General features: G+C 41.5%; 1 protein-coding gene across 7 annotated transcripts in view; it reads left to right on the forward strand.

The window, feature by feature from the left end:
• Positions 1-25,541, forward strand: part of PHF21B (PHD finger protein 21B) — a 201,616-nt gene that overhangs the window by 145,396 nt on the left and 30,679 nt on the right. For all 7 annotated transcript variants that reach the window (XM_053255331.1, XM_053255332.1, XM_053255334.1 and 4 more), the window contains 2 exons: positions 2,783-2,834; positions 6,672-6,748. In XM_053255331.1, coding sequence (XP_053111306.1) covers positions 2,783-2,834; positions 6,672-6,748 — 129 coding nt within the window. The remainder of the gene's footprint in view (positions 1-2,782; positions 2,835-6,671; positions 6,749-25,541) is intronic.

Here is a 25,541-nt window from a genome sequence, read left to right on the forward strand (position 1 = left end):
CTTAGAGCAAACCCATGTGAGGGAAAGAAAAATACTGAATCATCCTCTTGATGCATCCAGAACAAGGGCTTTCCCCAAACTTTCCTGTACTTAGTAGTTTATTCACTGCCACTACACCCTATTATTAACAGAGTTTAACACCCCCACCCACAGCTTGGGTGAAATTTCAGGGAACTCTCCTTCTCTTTACTATTGAAAAAGTACAAAAACCTTCCATGTGCAAGCTTACATGTGGTAAGAAAATTTGGTAGCTGATGTATGATCAGATTGAGACGTGGTCTCCCCACTGAATATTTACTTAGGATCTCTAACGGGGATCATCGTAGGGCTCTTTCAGTGGCTAGACTTAAAGCCCTTCATACGGCAGTATTGGAAGAACGTTTTGGGAAAGTGCCCTATGATCAAAGATTATGCCCCTGCCAGAACGGTGAAGTGGAGACTACGGAACATCTGATGCTGAAGTGCAGATTTTATACTGAATTAAGGGGAAAACTTCTCTCCCCACTGCTAACTCATTACAATTCTAATTGTCCTTCTGGCAAGGACAAGGTTCTTTTCCTGGTTGCTGCTAAGTCAGAGTATGCTTACAGGAGGGTAGCAAAATTTTTATTCATAGCAAGCAAGATTCGGTTTAGAATGATTGAGGCACGAGATGCCGGGTTGTGTACTTCAGATTAACCACTTCTATTTGAATGAAAGTAGCTATGTATACAGTATCTGAAGGTATTAATGTTTTATGTATTTTATGTTTTATGTATTTTATGTATTTACTATTGTTGTTTCTTTTTCCTTTGGTATTTATGCTGGCCTTGGGCCGAAATAAGCCAATTCATACACACATTGAGACGTGGTCTGCACCAGAGTCAAAATTCCCTTTCCAGCCCCCACTTTCCTGAGTTAAAAATCCACTCAAGAGGCTTATTAAAATTGCAAAGAACAAAAAGAAAAATAAATTTTATTCAAAATGCTATAGACAGTTTTCTAACCCTTTCCGTCGGAGGCTCTCTCAGCTTTTAGTTACAGGCAGAAGAAACAGTAAGTAACAGGCAGCTTTTAGTTACAGGCAAAAGAAACAGTAGTTGCAAGAATACTTCAAAAGCACCCCAGATGATATTTGGCATATGTCTAATGCATACTTCTAAGTCTAATGCAACTGACTAACAAACTGTTCCCTAGGCTGAATCCCCTCGTCCTTGAAATCTCACCTATCACCTGATGAGAATCAAGCATCCTGCAATCCTGTCTCTAAAGGATCTGCAGTTGTTCCTGCAGCCAAACTCCACAGCCACACGTCCTGCTGCAAGCCCAGCCTAGCTTCAACTGAACAAAGAAACGCTTCTCTTCCTGTTCCTGCTCATGGCCCTCTAGGTCCCACCCACCTGGTGGCTGATTGGTTGAGCAATAGCCTGTTAGTCAGGACAGGGCACACTTCCGGTTCATTCTTTAGGGGAAAGGCAAGGCTGTTACTGGCTGATTGTTATAGCCTTGGCAACAAGTATGTAAAGGAACAATCCACTTTCTATAGTTTTCTTCATATCTGTGTTTATTGCCATTACTCTCTTTTGTGTTTTACATATTTATCACTGATCACCAGTGTTAGGGTCTTTGTTGGATATGGCACTCTAGATTGATTCACAATGTTGACAGAATTTTCAGAGGGAGTCCTGGGCCCACATTAATGAATGTATACTGTAGCACTGGCAATTACATAGCACTTCAAAGCACAAATTAATTCTGAAGATCATCCACATAGTTTAGGGATTTCCAAATCCCTAGGCTGTCATCCTGCTTAAGGTTGCACATGTGCAAGCAAAATAAATGTGTATGCAGCAACTGTGGTCCTGCTTCAGGAGCATGGATTCTCACGTACAGGGGAAAGCAGTTTTCACCAATCTCCCCTTGTATGGAGCAGGCTGAACTACAGCTTTCCCCCCAGATATTAGTGGTGTAGGGTTGGGGTTTTTGTTTGTTTGTTTTTAAACACTTTCAGGGAGGTTTTTAAAAGTGGTACAGCTTTTGAAAACTGCATCTCCAGTTTGCAGTCTAAATTGGTACAGTCCATTTTACCACCTCATTTTGCTGCATGTGTAGACTAGAACCCTATTCAAACATTGTGTTCAGTGCACATACAATCTGTGTCCTGTGTACGAACATACAGATCAGTGTGCACACAGTGATTCACATGTTATACTGAACACACATACAGAAGTACACTTCCTATCTATACCTATATTTGAGAGGGTCTGGACCTACCTTCACTTTTTAAATGAACACATGGACAGTCATCCACACAAAACTCCTTGAATACATGTACAATATAATGTCTGAATAGGGCTCATGTCTTTGATCTGTTGAAACACTCACTTCCAAATAAACATAGAATCAGACTGATAATTTGTTTTATGCACTGCTAGGTGGTTAGTAGCATGCTAAAATGCCATAAAGTACAAATCAAACTGCAAAAAATGAACATATACAAATCTATTCATAGCACATCTAACTCTGTTTTGACCTTCACAAGAGGTCCATCTGGATACAGATGTTTGTAATACATCCCATAATAGAGGGTTAAGCAAGCCCTTCAGTTATTTATTTTTGCAGTCTTATGATAAAGGAATTTCTAAATAACGCTGGTGCACCTGAAATACTTAAGGTGATAATCAAAGATTATTTTATTTTATTTTATTTATTAACATATTTTATACTGCCCAAAACCTACATCTCTGGGCGGCTCACGGTTAATATAAAAAGTAACTTTTACCTGTAAATATTTCTTCTCTAGAAAATTGCCTTTATGGTAGCATTAGGCCTGGTTACAACTGAATATCTGGAAGGTAAGAATGCTTTTATTACAGTACTACCAAAAAAATTGTGTTAGGGGGAAAACCCCCTCTATAAATTATAAAGGTAAATTGGTAACCTGGACTCTTGTTATTAGCTTGATTCACATGTGGACTCTTGTTATCTTGACCACACAAGGTAGAGTCATGCATGCTTTGTCTGCTGATGATCTTGCTCTAGCTTTATATATAATTTAGACTGACTGACTTTGACTTCTGCAGTGAGGTTTATATGCCAACATTGGAAACCATGATTGTAATAGTTCACAGCCTATTACAGGACCTGTAAGACATGAGATCTAACTTGTCTTTTTAAAAACATAACACACATTTTCAAGAATGTGAAGAATATGGAAAACGTTGGCACTTCAAAAGCAGTCAAACCAACATCTGCAGAGTGGGCTGTTGGCATTGTTTCTGAGTTTTTTCTCAGAAAAGCTCTGAACTTCATATATCTGCATTTTGGAAAATAATTTAATGCCTTGATGACTTAAAATCTAAAAGCAGTTGAAAGACATTTTAAGTCACCAGCATTCCTAATGGCAATGGATTGAAATGGGAATTTCAGAAGGACAGAAATTTTACCAAGATACTTGTTTAATGCAAAAAGTGCAGATGAGGATCACATATCTTATTTAATTTGCATTTTACAGTTAGGAAAATTCTGAATAAAATGTATTTCTTGAACTGCCAATGTTTATTTCTGAAAACAAACATTGAAAATGCTATACTGTTTTTACTTATTGATAGTTTGTTAAGATTATCCATTATTTGTATCACTAGTAATGAATAAAAATGAAACATATCTAATTAAAATTAAAATTAGACAAGAACAACGTTCTGGAAAAGAATTGTCCCTTCACCAGATTAAAAAAAATGGGAAGAAGAGAGGCATCTAATAATTAAAATATCTCACTGTTGCTTCCCTATTGGAGGGAACACTGGACTTGGGCCAGTGTTCCCTCTAACAGGGATTTCCAGATGTTGTTCACTACAACTTCCAGCATCCCCAGCTGCAGTATTATGGGTATTATGGGAGTTGTAGTCAACAACATCTGGGAATCCCTGTTAGAAGGCACACTGCCTTGGGCTTCTGCAGAATTCTGTAGGTACAAAATAGAAGTAAATAAAAAGGTACAAGGGTTGGGAAGTTGAAGTGGGGGTATGTTTCTGTGCATTGGCTGGGCATGGAGTCAGAGTATCAGCAGTTATACTTTTTGAGATACCATGTTGTAATCAAAGCATTCCAAAATGGCACCCCATATGCCATTACATTTGTATAAGGTATCCCTTCATTTATACATCACTATATCTCAAGATTCGAGTTCCAGAAGCTCCAGTTCCCAGTTATCAATATCAAGTGGAGAATGACATTTCCAAGCCTGTAAAACCAGTTGCTTAGCAACTAAGCAACACTTTGAATGCAAGCTGCATGCATCTTATTTAAGACCCATTGGTCTAGAATGTAACCGAGTACCAGAAGAACATCTAGATTCACAAAATATAATTCACCCAGTTCAACTTAAAGAGGGGCAGAACAAATAAAAACAACAGTTCTCAGAACTCTTGCTATTGGGAAGATTCAGGGAAACATAAAGGAGCCAACATTTGCTAATGTGCCTTCCACTCAGCGGTTCTTGTAAACACACATTTGCTAAGGTAATGGGTAGGTCAGACCACTGGTATACTTTGTTCTATAGATTTTCTCTACCCTTAAATAAAGATTTTCCACTTTTATTATAGAGAATAAATTTGTTCACAAATGCCAGCAATTTCCACTTTCAGGAAATATCTTTAAGATCCCATGCTTTTGCCCTGAGATTTCAGTGCTCAAAACAGAGGTGCCATACTGTCTAGGGAGAGTTATTAATCCAGTATATTTTAGATACCTCAGTGTATTTTGCAGCTGGCATTCGTTTGGTATGGTATTGGAGATTGTATTACAAAATCCACAGACGGTTCCTGCAGTGAAAGGTGCCCTGCAGAAGTATAGTGTTCCTTGTAAATAATTCCAAATAGGTGAATACAGCTTTTGGAAGAGGAATAGCCAGCATCTGTAAAGAAATCAGAACTCTTTTCACACCTTCAGAAGTGAATACACAAAGGTTATGGCTAGGGATGTGCAAATCAATTCAAACCCAAATTGATTTAACTCAAAATTCAAATCGAATCACCCCTTAATAGGGCAATTAGATTTGAATTTTTGAAATTCGGTTCAAAATTGATTCAAAAAAACGTTTGGCACCTTTAAAAAAAATATTCAGGCCCCTTGATTAGTTAAAAAAAGGTGCCAAAACAGGGTCGAATCAGACCAAATTCAGATTTGATTCCGATTCGAATTAGAAATGAATCTAAACTTGTTTCATGTACATCTCTAGTTATGGCACCTCCAAAATATGGCAACTCTCCAATGCAAAAGACAAAAAAACAGCTAAAGCGGTTTGTTAAAGTTAGTGTTAAAACATGTTTGAGGGACTGCAGTCTAAAGAGGCATTCTTCCAACGAGAAGTGCTTCTTTTTCACCAAAAATAGTTGTGGGGCATGATCCCAGGTGGAATCCATGATGCATGGGGAGGTTAACTCTTTCCCTTTTTGCAGTTTCCTATTGACCCCTCTTCCACCAGTTGTAATTTTCCCCTGAAGTGAAATAATCACTTTGGGGGCAAATCACCACTTAAGCAGGGGAGCCATTTTCAATGGAAATATGACATGAGGGGGAAGTATTCCCCCCCCCCCATGCATTGCAATCCCTACTAGGATAACTTGCCTTATGTGGCTGTTTCCCCATTGGAAATGGGGGAATACCTTTCCCCATACCTTTTTGGTATGCATTCCCATGTTCATGTGTTTTGATCCTTAGCCCGTGTTAATATTACCCTTCAGTGACGAAAGTTTGGGGAAGGAAAAGAGAAATCTGGATTTCTTCTCCATTTTCTAAATTAGACTTCAACCCAGAACATCTAGAATTTTGGCTTTCATGTTCTTCGCCTTTCCTCTTCCCTCCCTACCAGCAATAAAGAAAACTCGAGTGCATCAGCCTAGATGCAAACTGTGTTAGGGAGGACATGTTAATGAGCAGAAATTCATTTTGCAAGACTTGGGTGTTAATGAAGCTTTTCTTTATGATATAGTTGTCCAAATCCAAAATAAGCATAAAAATTTAACATCATCAAAACAAATTATTACTTTGAAAAACTCAGCATTCTGCTTCCAACAATGGCCAGTTGGGTACTTCAAGGTACTGAGAAGCAGGGCATGATTATGACAAGCATTGTCCCCAGCAATTGGTGTTCATCCTCTAACATCAAAGTTCAATTTAGCTGTCATGTCTGTTGAACATTTATATATCCCATCAAAGATTTCATCTAATCTTTGTAAAGCTTAGTGGTCATCATGAATTTGTGAATTCAGTAAAGAGTCCAACACAGAATTCCAAATATAGAACTTCAGATCTTGGGTCAGAGCCTAACTTGTACTTCTACAAATAAAGGTTTCCTGTTTGTATAAGGAGAAGGGTTGGTTTTCACCATTCACTCTGCAGCTCACTGTAAACCTGCTCCGGAGGGTTCCCAGCTTTCAAAGATATATTTTCATGGAGCTAAAGAAGGAAGTGGGGAATCTGGTAAAACCAAACCATTCATAGAAGTACTAATTGGAATCAAACCACTATCAGGCTGATATACCCCAGCTGAACACTCTAAACTATACATAGGGCTTAAAGTGGAATGGGAGGCCATATCATCCAGTTGAATGAAATGTACCTAAAGAGTTTCTTTTAAGTGGAAATGCCCATACAAAGATAGACGTATTTATATTTTTAATTGGTTGCAGAAATCCAGAACAAGCGCCAGGAAAGAAAAAGAAGAAGCACAGCCAATCCAGCCTACAGTGGACTCTTGGAAACAGAGGTATGCTAGTTGTTTGATTTTGCTTTCAGGTTTTCTTCCGGTCCATTCAAAGTTATGGGAAACAAGTGTTTCTTCTGTATGTATGACAACAATGCACATTATCATCATTAATATAAGGCAGGTTTAAAACCCATGTAACCCTCGTGGGTTTTCCAAAAGAGCTTTTTATATTGTAGTTTTATATCGTAGTTTTATACTGAGAATTCTGTGAGAGTTCTGTGACTCAGTCTCAAGGTCTCCTTGGATGGGAGCCATGGCGATTAAACCAGTTTCACACTGATTTAAATGTGTAGTGAAGAAATGAATTGACATGTGTAATCTAGAATTATGGATCTGTTGAGCAATGGGAGTTGCTACAGTTTTGTCATACAAATACTGGAAGGACAGATATATTACTGACTTACAACTTTGGATAAACTGATAAGTGTTCTCTGTTGGCAGTTGAACTGGATTCCCCCACCCTCCTTCATGGAATGGCAAAGAGGAGGTTATTTTAGTGATCAGTTAGGGGTTTAAAGAGAAATCTCCCTGGAAGATACGACTTATATATTATGTAGATGATTGATTGATTAAGTGCCGTCAAGTCGGTGTTGACTCTTAGTGACCACATAGATAGATTCTCTCCAGGATTACCTGTCTTCAACATGGCCTTTAAGGTCTCTCAATGGTGCATTCATTGCTGTAGTAATTGATTCAATCCACCTTGCTGCTGGTTGTCCTCTTTCCTTCAACTTTACCCAGCATTATGGACTTCTCAAGGGAGCTAGGATTTCGCATAATGTGTCCGAAGTGTGATAGTTTGAGCCTGGTCATTTGTGCCTCAAGTGAAAATTTTGGATTGATTTGTTCTATGATCCATTTGTTTGTTTTCCTGGCTGTCCATGGTATCCTCAAAAGTCTTCTCCAGCACCAAAGTTCAAAAGCGTCAATACTTTTTCTATGTTGCTTCTTCAAAGTCTAGCTTTTGTCTCCATAGAGTGTCACGGGGAAAACCGTTATATGAACTATTCTAATCTTTGTAGTTCTAGATACATCATGGCATTTAAATATCCTTTCTAAGGCCTTCATTGCAACTCAGCCAAATGCTAGTCTGCGGCATATTTCTTGATTGCTGGATCCTTTACGGTTGATGGTCGATCCTAAAAGGCAGAAGCTATCCACCACTTGAATGTCTTCATTATCAATTCTGAGGCTGGTTGCTGTACCCATTGTCATTAGTTTAGTTTCCATTTATTTGTAGTCCCATTTTTTCACTGTGCTCCTTGACTTTCATTACTAGAGCTTACAGATCATCCACATTCTTAGCTATCAGAGTGGTGTCATCAGCGTAGCACAGGTTATTGATGTTTCTTTCTCCAACTTTAAAACCACGCTCATCTTCTTCTAATCCAGCTTCTCTCAGTATATGTTCAGCATATAAATGGAATAAATAAGGAGAAAGTATACAGCCTTGTCTTACTCCTTTGCTGATCTGGAACCAGTCTGTTTCACCATGTTCTGTCTGGACTGTGGCTTCCTGTCCTGTGTATAGGTTTCTCATGAGAACAATGAGATGTCCTGGGATGCCCACTTTCCTAAGGATATTCCACAACTTGACATGGTTGATGCAATCAAAAGGCTTTTTGTAGTCAATAGGCTTTTCTGTAGTCAATAAAGCACATATTGACCATTGATCATTGGGACGTCCATTCTCCTCTGGTCGGTGCAGTTGAATGCTTTTCGGTAGTCAAAGCACATATTGACTTCTTTTTGGTGTTCTTTGGCTTTCTCAATTATCTAGTGTGCATTGGCAATGATGCCTATTGTTCCTCGGCCTTTTCTGAAGTGAGCTTGAACATCTGACATTTCCCTTTCCACATAGGGCTCTAATCTGCATTGGATGATCCTGAGCATTATTTTGCTAGCATGTGAAATTAAGGATATTGTGTGATGGTTTGCGCAATTTGTTAAGTCTCTTTTCTTTGGTATGGTTTCGTAGACTGACCTCCTACAATCTATTGGCCACAGTGTCATTCTCCAAGTTTGCTAGAATAGTTTGGTTAGAGCCTTGACTAATTCTTCTTCTGCTGCCTGCCATATTTCTGTAGCTATTCCGATTTGGTAATGACTGGAGTGCTGATCTAACTTCATCTTCCTGTACTAGAGGTTCTTGCAAGTAGGGAATATCTTCTAGAGTATATTGGATGTTGGTGTCCCTGCTGTACAGATATTTCAATATATTCCTTCCATCTCTGTTTGATCTTTCTGAATTGGTTCCCATCTGTCCTTTGGCATCCCTTAACATACCAATTTGAGGTTGGAACCTCCTTCTGAGTTTAGAGATCTTTTGGAAAACTTCTCTTGTTTTTCCATGTCTATTTCCATCCTCAAGGTCTTTACACTGTCATTGTAGTACTGTTCCTTGTCTCTTTTAACAGCTTTCTGAAATGTCCTATTAAGTTCCTTCCTGAGGTCTTTATCTTTCTTGACTTTCGCTTCTCTTCTTGGCAATTTCCACTGTCTGTTTTGACATCCATTTTGTTTTCTTCTGTTTCTTGGTCTTTGGCAGTCTCTTTTCATATTAATCCTTAATAACTTCTTTGGTTTCAGTCCACAGTTCCTCTGGTTCCCTATCAATGAGGTTCAGAACTTCAAAGTGGTTCCTGGTTCTCCTTGGAAATGGTGGGTACATTCTCAAGATCATCTCGTGGAAACTGGATAGCTTTGTTTTTCCGCTTTAGCTTGACTTGGAACTTGCACATGAGCATTTAGTTATCTGTTCCACAGTCGGCCCTCAGCCATGTTTTTGCTGTTATAGCTGAGCACTTCCACCTCCTTGCACCAATAATTTAATCAGTTTTATTTTTGTGTACTCCCATGTGCATAGGCACCACTTTGGTTAGTTGAAGAATGTATCAGGAATGAAGAGATCATTGGATTGGCAGAAACTAATAAGTCGTTCCCTGCTTCATTTCTGTTTCCTAGGCCATACAATCTGACTGTTTTCCTCCTTGGCATTTCTAACTTTGGCATTCCAGTCTCCAACCACCAGCAGCACATCTTGCTTGCATGTTCTGCCAATTTCAGACTGAACTTGAGCATAAAACTAATCATCTTCCTCTTCTTCTGCATCAGTCGTTGGGATATAGACTTGAAAAACTGTCATGTTGTCCATGAAATCTAATTGTCCATGAAATCTAATTGATATTAGTCGGTCACTGACTGCATTGTACCCAAGTACTGTCATTGCTATATCCTTCCTGGCTATGAAAATAACACCGTTCCTCCTTTGTTTTTCGTGTCCAGAGTAGTAAATGGCATGATTTTCTGACTGAAAGTGTCCTATTACAGTCCCTTGACTGATGCCCAAGATGTCAGTCTGTAGTTGATTCATTTCATCTTTCACTGTGTCAAGCTTTCCCATATTCATGCTCCTTATGTTCCATGTTCCCATTGTGATTCTGACTTTGCAGCTTCAGATTTTCTTTTCCCACATGGCAACATCAGCCTCTAGACGCCCAAAAGGCTTTAATCTAACCGCGTCATAAACATCATCGATACTCTGAGAGATCCTCAGCTCTTCCTAAGTAGCATGTTGAGTACCATCCGAACTGAGAGTCCCATCATCCGGCACTACATCAACAATCATGCTATTTTGTCTATCTGTGTAAATGATCGGGTATTCAATTTTTTTTACTCTCTTTTCTTTTTGATTATATAACCATCCATGTGGATTATTGCTATCTTTTTTTTATTGTTCATTTGTTTTAGTTGAAATAAAGAGGGAGGAAATGAATGAAGTGACATACCAAATAGTATCTTAACACTAACTCTTTACATTCAGGCAAGCATTTTTTCCTACAACACAGTCTTATTTCAGTCTTGGAAAGATAAGTATAGGTATATCTCACTATATCCTCTTTTGGAAAAGTGTAATTTAGTGGGGGGAAATGAATCATCTGTAGTGATCACTAAAGCCCCCTAGGGTTGAATTGAACTAGGACTAGCAATTAAAGGTGAATGTAGGGAACACTGGGGGTGGGGGAGTTTGTAGATAAGTGTCTAAATTTACTCTTAACTGCTGTCCCAAATCTATGAAGCAGTAGAAAGGAAGGTCTCTCCCTCCCCTTCCGATACCATTTGTGTGGTATACTGACCACACAAATGACAGGGCCTTGTGCATGCCGATGCTGATCAGGGCTGCAGGAAGCAGCACTGCAGCTCCTCACATCTCATGAAAAACTGAGCACTAGTGGGGCGAAAGTGGCAGGGCGGGGCAAGCCCTGTAAGGAGCTCCTTACCTGTTCTTTTAAAGGCACCCCCCTGCCAGTTCAGCTGGTATGAACGCCAGCATTTGAGCCAGTTTGGCACTTCCTTTTGGAAGCGCCTGGCTCATGCACAGCAACCAGTTCAGTTACAACTGACACACTAATCATATGAACACTTGGAGAGATTAAAGGGGCATGGGAATACCCCTTTATTTAAATGCGTTTCCAAATGAGCTTCCACCTTTATAAGCCTGAAAATTCAATTCCTTACAGGCAAGTAATAGTTGAGCTAACAACTTGAAACTTGACCTGTCCAATATTCTTGACCAATTCTAAACATGTGCCTAATTTCAAAGTGACAGGATAAAAATTGTCATATGTATAGCAAGTGAAAAAGTGCTGAAAATTGACACATTGACCCTTTGTTGTCTGATTTTTAGACAGATGTGTCACATATGCCTTTCAAGCTTTGGTGAAAACGACTGATGTTCAGGTCTCTCTAGGAAGGGTATCTTTTATTGATTTGCTGCAATTTTGAACAATGGTTCAAAAGTTAAGGTTTCCCGGCCCCATTAAAGTATTTTCCTAGAAAATGCTGGCAAAGTTGTACAGAGTCTACCCTGTTTGGGAATGAAGCCAGAATGCTAATATGTCTGCCAGTGCTCTGATGTTTGCAGGGAGAGTCAACGAGAGTATTCTATTGCACTTGCAATGCCTGTCCCTTTAGTTATGGAACATGAACTCTCAGGGAAGGGGGCATGGAATCAACAGGTGGGCAGTTAGAGTACTGTGGAGGGAAGCAGTAGCAGTTTTGGGGATGTATAGAATGATTTTGAAAACAGACCAAAAACCCCACAAAAAACCACACACATACAAAGGCACACTTAAGAACATAAGAGCCTTGCTGGATCAAACCCAAAGCCTCTCTAGTCCAGCATCCTTTTTCAAACAATGGTCTACCAGATGCCTCCGGAAAACTCACAACCAGGAGCTGAAGGCATGTTCCTTCTCCTGCCATTGCATCCCTAGAACAACCCATGGAAGAGAATTCCATAGATAAAATGTATGAAAAAAATAACTTCATTCTGTTGGTTTCATGGGATGACCCCTGGTTCTACCGTTGTGAGAGAGGCGAGCCTTTTTTCTTTTATTCTAAACTAAAAAGCTCAGAGTGTTTTAGTCTTACCTTGTAAGAAAGATGTGCTAGACCTATTCTACAATATCTATCTATCTATCTATCTATCTATCTATCTATCTATCTATCTATCTATCTATCATATTTTTACACTGCCCAAAACATACGTCTCTGGGCGGTTTACAACAAGATTAAAAAGTAAAACATTAATTAAAAACAAAAGCAAAACAAAACAAAAATGTAAAAGCAAGAAATGTAAAACACAATTTAAAATTTTTAAAACAATATTCTAAAAACAATATTCAAAACAATTAAAACAATATCAGTTAAAAGCCTGGGTGAAGAAATGCGTCTTTAAGGACTTTTTAAAGGATGTCAGAGATGGGGAGACTCTTATTGCACTAGGGAGTGGATTCCAAAGCCTCGGGGCAGCAACGGAGAAGGCCCGTCCCTGAGTATCCACCAGATGAGCCGGTGGCAAATGCAGACAGAACTCTTCTGATGATCTCAATGGGCGGTGGGGTTCATTACGAAGAAGCCGTTCTCTTAAAAACCCAGGGCCTAAGCTGCTTAGGGCTTTATAGGTTGTGACCAACACCTTGTATTTTGCCCAGAAACATATTGGCAGCCAGTGTAACTCCTTCAATACGGGAGTAATATGGTCTCTCCGAGATGACACAGAGACGAGCCTGGCTACCACATTCTGTACCAACTGTAGTTTCCAGACTACATACAAGGGCAGCCCCACATAGAGCGCATTGCAGTAATCCAGTCTGGAGGTTACCAGCAGATGTACCACTGTTTTGAGGTCATCTAACTCAAGAAACGGACGCAGCTGGTGTATCAGCCGAAGCTAATAGAAGGCACCACTGGCCATTGTCTCAACCTGGGACACCAAGGAGACACTTGGATCCAGAAGCACCCCCAGACTGCGTACCTGTTCCTTCTGGGGAAGTGTAACCCCATCCAGAACAGGCAGATCAAACTCGCACAATGAGTACCTCCGTCTTATCTGGATTCGGTCTCAGTTTGTTATCCCTCATCCAGCCCATTACCGACTCCAGGCAGGCATTTAGGGAGGTTATGCCCTCTCCCGATGATGCTGACATGGAGAAATAGATTTGAGTGTCATCAGCATACTGATAGCACCCTGCACCAATATCCTTTTTGAGATATGGTGACCACAGCTGTACATAGTATTCCAAATGTGGCTGTAGGCATTTTAGGAGCCAAGTGATCTAGGCATTTTAGGAGCTGAGACTTAAAAGACTTGGGAGGCCTCCTGCCAACCCTTGAGCTCTCCCTCCTACTTTAGGGGAAGCTGGAAACTTTTAAAAAATCCTCAAGACCCACTGACCTGCACTTTTTGCGGCGTACCTGTTTCTCTCCTGTCCCAGGGGGCCTCCAGGGAGCCAGCATGGCATAGTGGTTAGAGTGGTGGACTAGGACTCGGAAGACCCGAGTTCAAATCCCTATTCAGCCATGCAGCTCACTGGGTGTCTCTGGGCCAGCCACTTAGCTCTCAGCCTAATCTACCTCACAGGCTTGTTGTAAGGATGAACATAACCATGTACTCCTTGGAGGAAGAGGGGGGCCTTCCTGTAGCCCCCCCCCGCCCCGCTGATCTCTTTTTGTGTGTGTGCCATGTGCACAGCCAGGAGGTGAGAGCCTCTGTGGTAGTGGCAGCTAAACCAGTGGTCCCAGCCTGGGCCTGGCCTGAGCAGGTGAGCTTGCTTCTCTATGCCTGCGCAGTACGAGTCACAAGCTCATGATGTCTCGGGCTTGCGATGCTCATAACTCGCAGTGTGCAGATGTCTGGAAGCGGCTCATCTGTTCAGGCCTCCAGCCAGGCCCAAGACCATCAGCTTAGCCACCGCCACCTCAAAGACCCACTTGGTTGAGGCTCTCAGCCCCTACCCTCCAGCCATGCTGCACACACATGACACACAAAAAAGAGATTGGCGCGGCAGGGGTGGGCACAGCAAGGGACTGTAGGGATGCCCCAGGACATTTGGAAGCTCCCTCCCAGTGCTGAGGATCGAACTTCAGTCCAGTCCAAAGAGCGCCACTGTGTGGCTGTACGGCATATCTAGGGAAAATAGTGCCTAGGGCAAGCACTGAAATTGCGCCCCTGTCCAAACATCTGACACCCATCTTTCAGATATCTTTACCATAATATCAGCTCAAAAATACAACTCTTTCAGGAGAAACAGGTTGTAAGCAACACACACATGAATACACACAGACAACCACACATGTGGCACATATGTACCAGTTGTCTTCCCAAAGAAACGCAGCACATCTATGTCCTGGGCATGCCTCCATAGAGCTAAGCAGTGAAAGCTCTCTTTAGCAAATGCTCTGCCACCTCAGCATACCTCACTACAGGTTGCTGCCTCCAAGAAATTCAGGGATGGGTTTTTTCTGGCCAAACAGCTTTTGCCTTAAAGGGCGATGGTTGCAATGGGAAATTGTGGGGGCCTCAAACAATCTGAAATTATCCAGCAGCTTACAATAGGCTTGGATCCAGCAGCCTGATGAGGAAGAAGGTGGAAGTTGCAGCTAGCCACAGAACAGCAAAACAGTGTGATATTTGAATCAGAAAAATGGTGTATGTGTGTGAGAGAGAAATAATTTATAACAATAATCTACCCTGCACTACCGTCACCAATTTTCTGTCTCTGCCACACTGCAAAGGTTTGGTAAAAGGTTGCCCCTGCCCCATCCCCTCAAGATCTGCCTGACATGCAGAGGGGAAAAATATTACCAGCTAGAGCAAGCTGGCTTCCCTGCAAAGTAGCTACAGGCTGAGAAAGGGGGAAGGCGCACCAAGGGCCAATGAAATAAATTAAAAAGAGACAAATTGTTCAATACAGAGGCAGGCAGCAGGCAGAGTGGACAGTAAACGTTATGTCTAGTTTATCAAATGCACTAGTCAATCAGAATCACAGCATAACTATTCTAAATGTCTAAATCTCTTTATTTCAGTCAGTGACCAGCATGAGATTAAAACAAATGTAGAAGAGAAGACGATCAAACTATTCAATGTGTCTTTTAAAAACAATTGTGTTCAAAGTAAAAAGGGAGTTGCATTGATTTTTTTAAGAAGACATTCTAAATTATAACTTTTTTAGAAAGCAAGGAAACTTGAGCAAATCTACTTTGGGATGCACAGGCAATAACCGCCGCCTTCCCCCCGAGTACAACTCAGCTAAATTGAAGGGAATAATTTGTAGCATGTTAAACACTTATTTCAAAAGACAAGCCATTTATCAGTATGATAAGACTACACAACACAGGGATGGCAATACATTGCAAATGCAACGTTTCTGGATGTGAATTCTTACAGCAGGTGTTTTTTTTAAAGCACCACACAAGTTAAAGGTAGGCACTTTCCAAGTTTAAAATTTTTGTTTATGTTTATTTATTTTTACATTTATATCCCACTCTTCCTCCAAGGAGGCCAGAGCGGTGTACTACATACTTGAGTTTCTCCTAACAACAACCCTGTGAATTAGGTCAGGCTGAGAGAGAAGTGACTGGCCCAGAGTCACCCAGCTAGTATCATTGCTGAATGGGGATTTGAACTCAGGTCTCCCCGGTCCTAGTCCAGCACTCTAACCACTACACCATGCCAGCTCTCACATATCCCACAAACCTTATAATCAGATTGCTTGACAAATATACAGATAAAGATAGAGCTCTGTATAGAGAATTAAACAGCATGTGAGTGAACATTCTCATCTTATTCCTTGCCTCTTCCCACCAGCCTTCAGTTTTGCCAGCTTACAAGGTATTAAATCAACATTGTCTTTTCAAGGGCTGTTTTGTCCACTTACTTTTGTGCCATTTCTATCTGTTTTTTAAATGCTTGGGTCCATTGCCACTTGCATTCTTCTGACTCCCTAGATTAGGGGAAAAACTAGACTAGGGCCTCGCAGAGGCCATTTGAGCATGTGTGGCAGCCAGTCCTAGGCCTTGCAGGGCCTCGCAGAGGCCTTTTGAGCATGTGCGGCGACCTCCAAATTGGCTGCCGCACTGATTTTTGTAGGCCTGAACACGCCTGAAAATCAGACCGGGATGGGCTGCAGCGGTGATTGATCTAGGAAGCCAGCAGGTGGAGGGGAAACCTTTTCAGACCCCCCCATGGCCTTTAGGAAGCCCCCCTGAAGGGGCTACAGGTTAAATTGGGGAGGGGGTGGGGAGCAGCATGGCACTGGCACCCCCCCCAAGTGGTGCCTAGGGCACATGCCCTGGCTGCCCTACCCTAGATTCACCTATAGATTTGGTGCCATAGATTTGTATGGCATTATATAATATTAGCAGTTTTGTTTTCAATCCCCTTCCCAATGATCTTTAACTCAGAGTTTGCCTTTTTCATAGCAGCTGCACCCTGAGATGACATTTTCAATGAGTTGTCCACCATGATCTCAAGATCCCTCTCCTGATCAGTCACCGACATTTCAGACTCCACCAGTATATATGTGAAGGTGGGATTTGCCCCAGTGTGCATTAATTTACACTTACACTGACCACGTTTGCCATTTTTTTGCCCACTCACCCATTTTGAAGAAATCCTTTTGAAGCTCTTCCCAGTCTGTTTTGGATTTTATTACCCTAAATAGTTTATTGTCATCTGTAAATTTGGATACCTTGCTTCTTACCCCACTTTCTAGGTCATTTATGAGTAAATTAAAAAGCATTGGTCCCAATAAAGATCCCTGGGGGACCCCACTCCATTGTGAAAACTGCCTATTTATTCCTACTCCCTGTTTCCCATCCTTCAACTGGTTACTAATCCATGAATGAACCTATCCCCTAAATCTCTGACTGCCAAGTTTACTCAAGAACCTTTGATGAGTTTTTTGAAAGTCCAAGTGCAGTGATACTTTGTCAGTTGGATCACCTCTATCCACATTCACTTTCAAAGAATTCCAAAAGGTTAGTGAGGCAAGAATTACCTTTGCAGAAGCCATGCTGATCCTCCTTCAACAAGGCTGATTCTTCTATATGTTTATCAGTTTTGTCTTTAATTCTGTTTTCCATCAATTTACCATTAAGCTAACTGGCCTGTAATTTCTTGGATTACACCTGGATCTCATTTTTGTAAATTGGTGTTACATGTGCTACTTCCCAGTCTTCTTGCACAAATCTGATTGTAGGGACCAGTTACATATTTTTGCTAGAAGATCAACAATTTCAAATCTGAGTTCTTTAATAACTCTGATGGGGATGCCATCTGGCCTTGGTGATTTGTTAATTTTTCAAGCCAGCTTAGGACATCATTTCTTCTCACTTTTATTTGATTCAGTTCTTCAACCTCCCTTCCTAAGAAACTTTGTTCAGACTCAAGTACTCTGTATCCTTAGTCACTCTGTATCCTCTGCTATGAAGACAGATGCAAAGTACTCATTCCGTTTCTCCATAATATCTCTAAAGCAGAGTTTTTTAACCTTGGGCCCCCAGATGTTGTTGGACTACAACTTCCAGAATCGTCAGTTGCAGTGGCTTTTGCTTCGGGATTATGGGAGTTGTAGTCCAACAACTTCTGGGGGCCCAAGGTTAAGAAACCCTGCTCTAAGGTATCACTTGCACTACCTTGTTGTCTAATGGTCCAGATCTCCTGCTCTCTGGTGTATTTAAATAAGTTGTTGCTGTTTTTGCATCTCCCATGCTTTCTGTTCATTTGGGCAGGACTACCATTTTCTGAAGGAGGTATTCATGCCTTTTAGAACCTCCATGATTCTATGTCTTAGGCATGCTGGCATGCTCCTGGACTTGGTGGTACTTTTTCTTCTTGTTGGTGTACATTCTAAATGATGTTTTTAATTACTCTTTTGTGGATAAAATCTTTCATATTCGGGCCAAGCTGGATTCCACTGTTACTGCAGAGTCTACTGTGGAGGTGTCCAGCTATTCCTCTTATGGGATTAGATTGAATCACTTTCAGTTTGTGACTCCTGAGGAAGTGAACAAACTGCTTCAGACCGTGCATCCTACAACCTGTTCTCTTGACCCTTGCCCAACTTGGCTTTCTCATCTGGTAATCATATTATCAGAGAGGATCTGGCGTTGAGATTGCCTTGGTCAGCCTGATGGATGATCTTCAACTGGCTATCGACAGAGGGAGTGTGACTCTGGTGATCCTTTTGGATCTCTCTGTGGCTTTTGATACCATTAAGCATCGTATCCTTCTGTACCACTTTAGGGAGGTGGGATTGGGTGGCACTGTTGTACAGTGGTTCCACTCCTACCTCTCTGGTAGATTCCAGATAGTGTCGCTTGGAGACTGTTGTTCTCCCAAGCGAGAACTAAAGTGTGGAGTTCCACAAGGCTCCATACTGTCTCCAGTGCTCTTTAATATCTACATGAAACCTCTGAGAGAGATCATCAAGAGGTTTGGTGCAGGGTGTTATCAATATGCTGATGACATCCAGATCTATTTCTCCATGTTGATCTCATCTGGGAATGGCATATGTTCCCTAAATGCCTGGTTGGAGGCAGTAATGGGCTGGATGAGGGATAACAAACTGAAGTTGAATCCAAATAAGACAGAGGTAATGACTGGTGGCTGGGGGGGGGGATGGGAAGGTTTAGATCTACCTGTTCTGGATGGGGGTTACACTTCCCCTGAAACATCAGGTACGTAGTTTGGAAGTCTCCTGGACCCAAAGCTCTCCCTGGTTTCTCAGGTTGAGGCAGTGGCCAGGAGTGCTTTTTCTCAGCTGTGGCAGATAGGTCTGCTATGTCCATTTCTAGAGATGAATGACCAAAAAACAGTGGTCCATATGCTGGTAACCTCCAGGCTTGACTACTGTAATGCACTCTATGTGGGGCTGCCTGTGTACATAGTCTGGAGACTGCAATTGGTACAGAATGTGGCAGCAGATTGGTCTCTGGGACAACAAGAAATGACCACATAACACAAAGCACTGCACTTGCTGCTGATATGTTTCTGGGTGAAACAGAAAATGTTCGTTATTACTGTATGTCAGGTGGTATAAAAATTTGATGGATAGATGGATAGATAGGTAATGAAAATACTAGACTGGAATTAATGCAGCTACGAAGTTTATAAAACTGTAAAAGTATAAAGGCTGTAAAAGCATGGGGCCATAAAAGTATAAAGGGCACAGGAAGCATAAATTGCATGTATATAAATTTACAGAACAGCAAGATTATGATACTTTAAAATTATAGAAGTATAAAAACTATACTGATTATAAAACAGTAAAAGTATGGGACTGTAGTGCTGAGGGTCTGGGTGTTGTGGTCCAGGCCTGATTTGTATACTAAATATGCTCATTAGCTAGCATACAAAATTAGGCCTGTTCCATCAGTGTCACCAAGTGACCAAGTTCTTTTATATAGTGACCATGTAGTATCTGGGTGCAAGGAAGAAAGGAGATCAAACCAATCCTAAATGATTCAGTGGGCTTTATTGAGTATAAAAGAATAACAACATCACTCTAACTGAGCAGAAAGTAGAACATTCTATCAGTATTACTAACAGTATTTCAACCCTAGCCAGCACCAATATTCACCCAGTGTTCCTAACTAACATATGTGTGTGTATTAAATCTTCCTAGAGCCTAATACAATTCAGATACAGACGGAAAAAGGGGGGGAGGTAAGGAAGGCTGAGGGCTGGCATGGTTTGGGACGATCAGGAATTAGTTGAGGGACGAGGGGAAAGGAGAAGAAGGGGAAAGGATGGAGGGATCCAAGGCTTGTAGAGGCAGCATATTATCAGGATCAGAGGCTTGAGAACGGTGGATCTCTCAGCTGAAGGAGCGAGGCTTTAGCTGGAGACAGGAGCTTTTGGATTAAGCATGCAGTTTGCTCAGAGCATGGCTGAGAGTCAGAGCACCATGGCTGCGGAAGTCTTGACTTCTCACTGCGCAGTGGAAGTCACAGACAGTTCTTGTCTATGGACAGAGTTCCTGCATCTAGCCACGTGGCTTGGGCAGCAAACTCTTGGATTACTCATGAGCAAGTCTTGCTTGTAGGCAGAAGATTGAGTGTAGGCACAAAACTGCTAGCTTTCTGTCCAGTAGCCGCATTCTTTATAGTTGTATTTTCCTTTGATCTCTCATAGAGTCTATTCACATCTCCTCATCTTTTCCTGGGTCCCCAAAAGGGGTGACAATGCTGTTACCTTCTGGATAATGTCTTTTAATTATTCAAGATATTGGCCAGTCCAGAGAGATCTGAATCTCATCTTCTGTAAACTGTGCGCTTAGAAGGTGGGGGGACATTGCCCAAAACAAATCTGCATCTCTGAGCTGCAAATGGGCATCTTCTCTTGTCCCAGATTTGCTAGCCTCATCCCAAAAAGGTGTTAAAGTGTTAGTAAAGTAAGAATTAAAGTCTATAGGTGTTTTCTTTGTATGCATCTACCTATGTTGAATTTCTATAGAGAGCAATTGAGTCAATCATTGACAAGGATTAACATGGACTTCTTGCAACAGGATAGGGGAGATCAGCCTCTGGCCTCTTCCACAGACATTATCTGATAGTGAGTCACATTTTAGCATTTGGATTGTTCTGGCCTGGCTTTTGTGCTTCCTTGAGTACCCATTTCACAATACAATGCTGGATTGCCTCTTCCCTCACAGACCAGTTGAGATCTGGGGTGTCAATTCACCCTGAGTCCAGGTATTAATTCATTTCTTAATATAAAAATGAAATCAGACACAGGCCTGAATTCTATATACTTCTGAGTTGGTACCTCTGCGTCTAATGTTGGGGTGCCCAACATGGGGGAGCAGATGTCATTCAAGAGATGTGCAGTGTTGGCGAGCGCTGCATGCGTTGGAACTATGCTGGAGAGTTGGGGGTCAAACCATAGCTGGTAGAACCCGCTACCTACCAGCATGCAACAGATTTTGGATGCTGCCACACAAAATCTGGCAAATATGTGATAGGGGGCTTAGTGTCGGAAAGCGGCAAAGAGATGTAAAATTGGCTCATACATCCTGGGTATTTGTGTCCCAGATGTACCACATGATCAGTAATGAATTTGTGCAATGTCCCAAATCGTGCTCAGTTACAACTTCCTCTCCATGCACAGATTATTCAATTCTCAAAAAGATCTGCCAGTTCAAGACCAGAATTAAGGTTATCTCTCTTTGGCTCAAGCTCCACCAACCTAGGAAACTGGAACTTCATATTATACCATGTAAACAGTAGCTATGTTATACCATGTAAACAGTAGCTATGTTGTGCAATGTCACAGATTGTGCTTGCTTACAACTTGTCCTCTATGCACCCACACTTTTCCTTGTTCTTGGTTAGGTGCCTGAAAAGCCACCCTCTAGAACTGACAAGGCATCCTAAAACCCAAAGAAAACCTTCTCAGTAAGAACTTGGCATCCTGATTCAAAAAGTAGCCAGCCAACAGGCTTGACAAAACTTGAATGTTAACAAGGCTAGGACCCTTTTTCAAACATTGGTGATCTGGATTCTTCTGTCCAAAGGGCTGTACCTTTGGACTAGCCCCCCAGGCCTTACACAAGTTGCAAATAGCTTGGGTGCTTGGCCCTACAGATGCCACAGGCATGGTAGAATCTGCACTGATTTTGGAAACAGTGTTCCCTACTGTTAAATTCCCAGCAAACTAACTTCAATCCACTGTGTTTGAGCCCAAACTCCTGGCAGACCCTGCAGACCTGGGCAAGAGGTGGCTGCTATCCAAGACCAAGGAAAGGTGTGGGTGCATGGAGTGCAAGTTGCAAGCAAGCACAATTTGTGATATTGCACAACATAATTACTGATTACATGATACAACTGTTAGGTCATTAGCCTTAAGTTCCAATTTCCTGGGTTTATGGAGTTTGAGCCAAAATGAATAAACTGGCAGATCTTTTTGAGAATTGAATAATTTGTTGGGTATAGGACTAAAACACTATTGGCTGACTATAACACCATTTTAATCTCTGCAGTTTTGGATTTTCCAAAGAAGTAGGGTTGTAGTCTCAATTTATAGTCTTAGATGAGTCTCAGTTTCTTATTCCCACACTTCTGACAACATATGGAAAAAGGAATTGTGATCTTTAAATATGCAAACTTCATTTGTACATTTAAAGTTCTTTTCTGTATAATTATTCTAGAAAAAGAGAAAGCGGAAATGCAAGCCATTGTTGCTTTAGATGTAAAAAACTGACATTAGTTGGCAGGGAAGAGACTGATACATAAAACCTTCTAGTCTACCTTTCCATTAGTAAAAGCCCATGATTCTAACATTATAACATCACTGAAGGTTACCACTTCATACACCTATGCCATGGCCTAATGCCCTAATTAATTTGTTATTCTTCAAGGTAGCACATGATTCTGCTGTTTTTGCTGCATCAGACTAAGATGGCTATTCCCCTGGAATTGTTTCTAAATTGTAACTCTTTTGACATTTCAAACAGGAGATGGAGTAGGAGAATTACTTAAAATTTGTAAGAATGAATTCTCTATTTAACCATCTCTGTCCTCATTTAGGAAATGCCATTGACAAAAGTGGCTCAGATTAAATGGAAGCAGAACATTTACCTTCTGATCAATTAGCTTCTTTGATTTCCTAATCATCAATTTGAGAGAGAGACTGACTGCCACTTAACTTACAATTGGTCTAATTAATGATTGCTTAAGTTGCATATAAATTACAATTCTTTTTAAAAAGTGCTGCCTGCTATCTGCAAGGAACCATATCATTTCTGTGCTGTTATCACTGATACAATTGCTGCTCATTTTGAGTTTCTGTTTCCTCCGTGAAGTAGTCTGTTTAGAAACAGACTTTTCACTCTGGAGTTATTCTGTTAATTGATTAGACACATGCACACACAAAAAGTAGGAGGGTTTGCATGTGTGAATCAAAAATTAGAAAGGGAGTTTAGTAATAGGGCATTCCTCCTGCATAGGAAATGTTAGAAAAGCTTTATTTTGATCCATGTAAAGTTGGATGGTGGTATAGCTTCTACTGAGACTAAGTGCCCCTTCATATATTGCACTGGCAGGATTGGAGCTGCTACACCAACTCTCTTGCCTGCATTGCTGGAGTAATGTGAGAAGCTCCAGGCCATTTATGAGGAGCCCACATGGTGACTCATATCCAGGTTCCAGGAGGATGACCCTGGCACAGAGAAATTGTGGTATGGTCATCTTCCACCTGCCCTGGGGCTTCTTGTGTTATGGGAAGGGGCTTGCTCCAGGGACTCCCACTCTACCAGCATAGCATTCGGTAAGTAAAGCCTTCTCAGTTTAAGTCAGATGTAAGTAGTGGTGTCTGTAGCATAGGCGTAACTATAGGGGGGCAGGGGGGGCATGTGCCCTGGGCGCCACTTGGCAGGGGGCGCCAAAAAGTGCCCCTGCCAATTTGCCGAAAAAACATTTTATTATTATTATTATTTTATTTTATTTTATTTTGCAGAGCAGTCCCCCTCCCCCGGTCCCAGCGCCGCCCCCCCCATTGGCATTGCTCATCCAGCACAGGGCACCGCGGCATCTTCGTAGTCCAAGTCTCTGACTCTCACTCCCCAGCGCGCCCCACCAATAGTCGCGCATGCATCGAGAGGACGACACGCACCAGAGCAAACTTCCTGAACAACTTCCTGAACGCCCGAACCAGTTCCCCTTTTTGTTCATTCAAGTCCTTCCTCCCCTATAATCTAACCACGTTTTAACTGAAAAGGTTCAGGGAGGGGGAGATGGGGGGATGTGGAACCTTGGGTTCCACATCCCCCATCTCTCCCTTCCTGGACTTTTTCACTATGTAATGCAAGCTAATTTAATTATATGTCGTCATCAAAATGGATTAGCTGTTTCAGCCCATCAGGAAAGTCTAAACCTCCACCGATTTAATTAACCAGATTGAAAATCAGATGAACAGAGAATGTTTTAATGAAAGGTGGTATATAAATTTAACAATAAGTAAAACTATCATTAGGAGCAATTAGCGATTACTTAAACATTGGTGCTGCCAAGCAATTTGTAAATAAAACTTGAAGCCCTTTGAAAATAAGCTGGAATTAATTGTAGCTTGGGCAGGGGCTGAAAGTATATACTTCTAAACATTTATTGTTAAATTTATATACCACCTTTCATTAAAAACAACCCCAAAGTGGTTTGGTTTTAGCCATGGATTTTAATTTTAATTGCTCTTTTTGTCAATGTGATGAAGATTACTTAAATCTGAGTGGTCTTAGGCAACCAATGTTGCATGCTGCAATGCCATTTCATTTTTTATTGTCATAAATACTCTCCAACCAATTTAAATAGCAAAGGTGTATATTATCGCTTTATTCAATTGCAGGGAATCCAGAGGCGTAACTATAGGGGGGCAGGGGGGGCACGTGCCCCGGGCGCCATCTTTTCTGGTCACGTGGGGGGGCGCCGCCATGACCAAATTTTTTTTAAATTTTTTTAATTTTTTGTTAATACAAATGTTTCCTGCTCAGTGCAGCAGTGCTGCAGCAGTCAAGGGAACGCGTCGGTGCCCCCTTCCCCACGAGCGGTCCCTTCCGCGCCACCTGCGCCCCCCCATTGCTTTGCTGGCACCTGGCGGCCAGTCAGTGGCCTGGCTTGGTGGCGGCGGTGGGCGCTTGTGAGGAAAAACCTAAGTATAATGTAGTATGTTGGGGGCGCGGTGGGGGGGCGCCATTTCAGTGCTTGCCCCGGGTGCCGTTTTCCCTAGTTACGCCTCTGAGGGAATCTCAAAAAAGCAGGATTTGCAACTAAGGCAGTGCATATCTTCTCTAAAATGGCCCTTTTATAGTTTTTCTAACTTTGAAATCGTAACATAAAACAAAGCATAAATGCATAAATGCTTCCCCCTCCATTTGAAACCTTTTCTGGTGTAAATAGCGCACGGTTTTGGAAAAGGGGAGTCTTTCTTTAACAGCGGGAGAATAAGGAGTCTTTAGCACTATCACCCTAGTCCCTCGAATTACTTTGGAGTCCTTGGTTTTCGTTTTGTTAAAATACAGTCACTCACAAGGGAAAGTCAGGAATAGAACCAGGGTGTGAGGGAGGGGCATCATAATCATAATAATCATCATTGCATCATAATTCTGATGTTTGAGATACAAGCCAACTTCACAGGGTTGTTGTGAGGAAAAACCTAAGTATGTAGTGCATTTTGAAATTTTTGGTAATTTTTGTAATTTTTTAAATTTTTAAAATAAAAGTTTTCTGAAACGTGTGTCAGTCAGATGTATGTGGGGGGGGCGGTGGGGGGGGGAACGCGGCTGGGGGGCGCAATTTCAGTGCTTGCCCCGGGTGCCGTTTTCCCTAGTTACGCCTCTGGTCTGTAGGCAGTGTGCTTTAAAGGCTTAATTACTCATTGCGTGGAGAAACAAAAAAGATGTGCACAAATATATCTGAGTAAAATGCACGGAAAAGCATTGACCTACCTTTTTAAAAC

Source organism: Hemicordylus capensis, chromosome 5, assembly GCF_027244095.1.
Source record: "Hemicordylus capensis ecotype Gifberg chromosome 5, rHemCap1.1.pri, whole genome shotgun sequence".
In the NCBI taxonomy this organism is placed as follows: Eukaryota; Metazoa; Chordata; class Lepidosauria; order Squamata; family Cordylidae; genus Hemicordylus; species Hemicordylus capensis.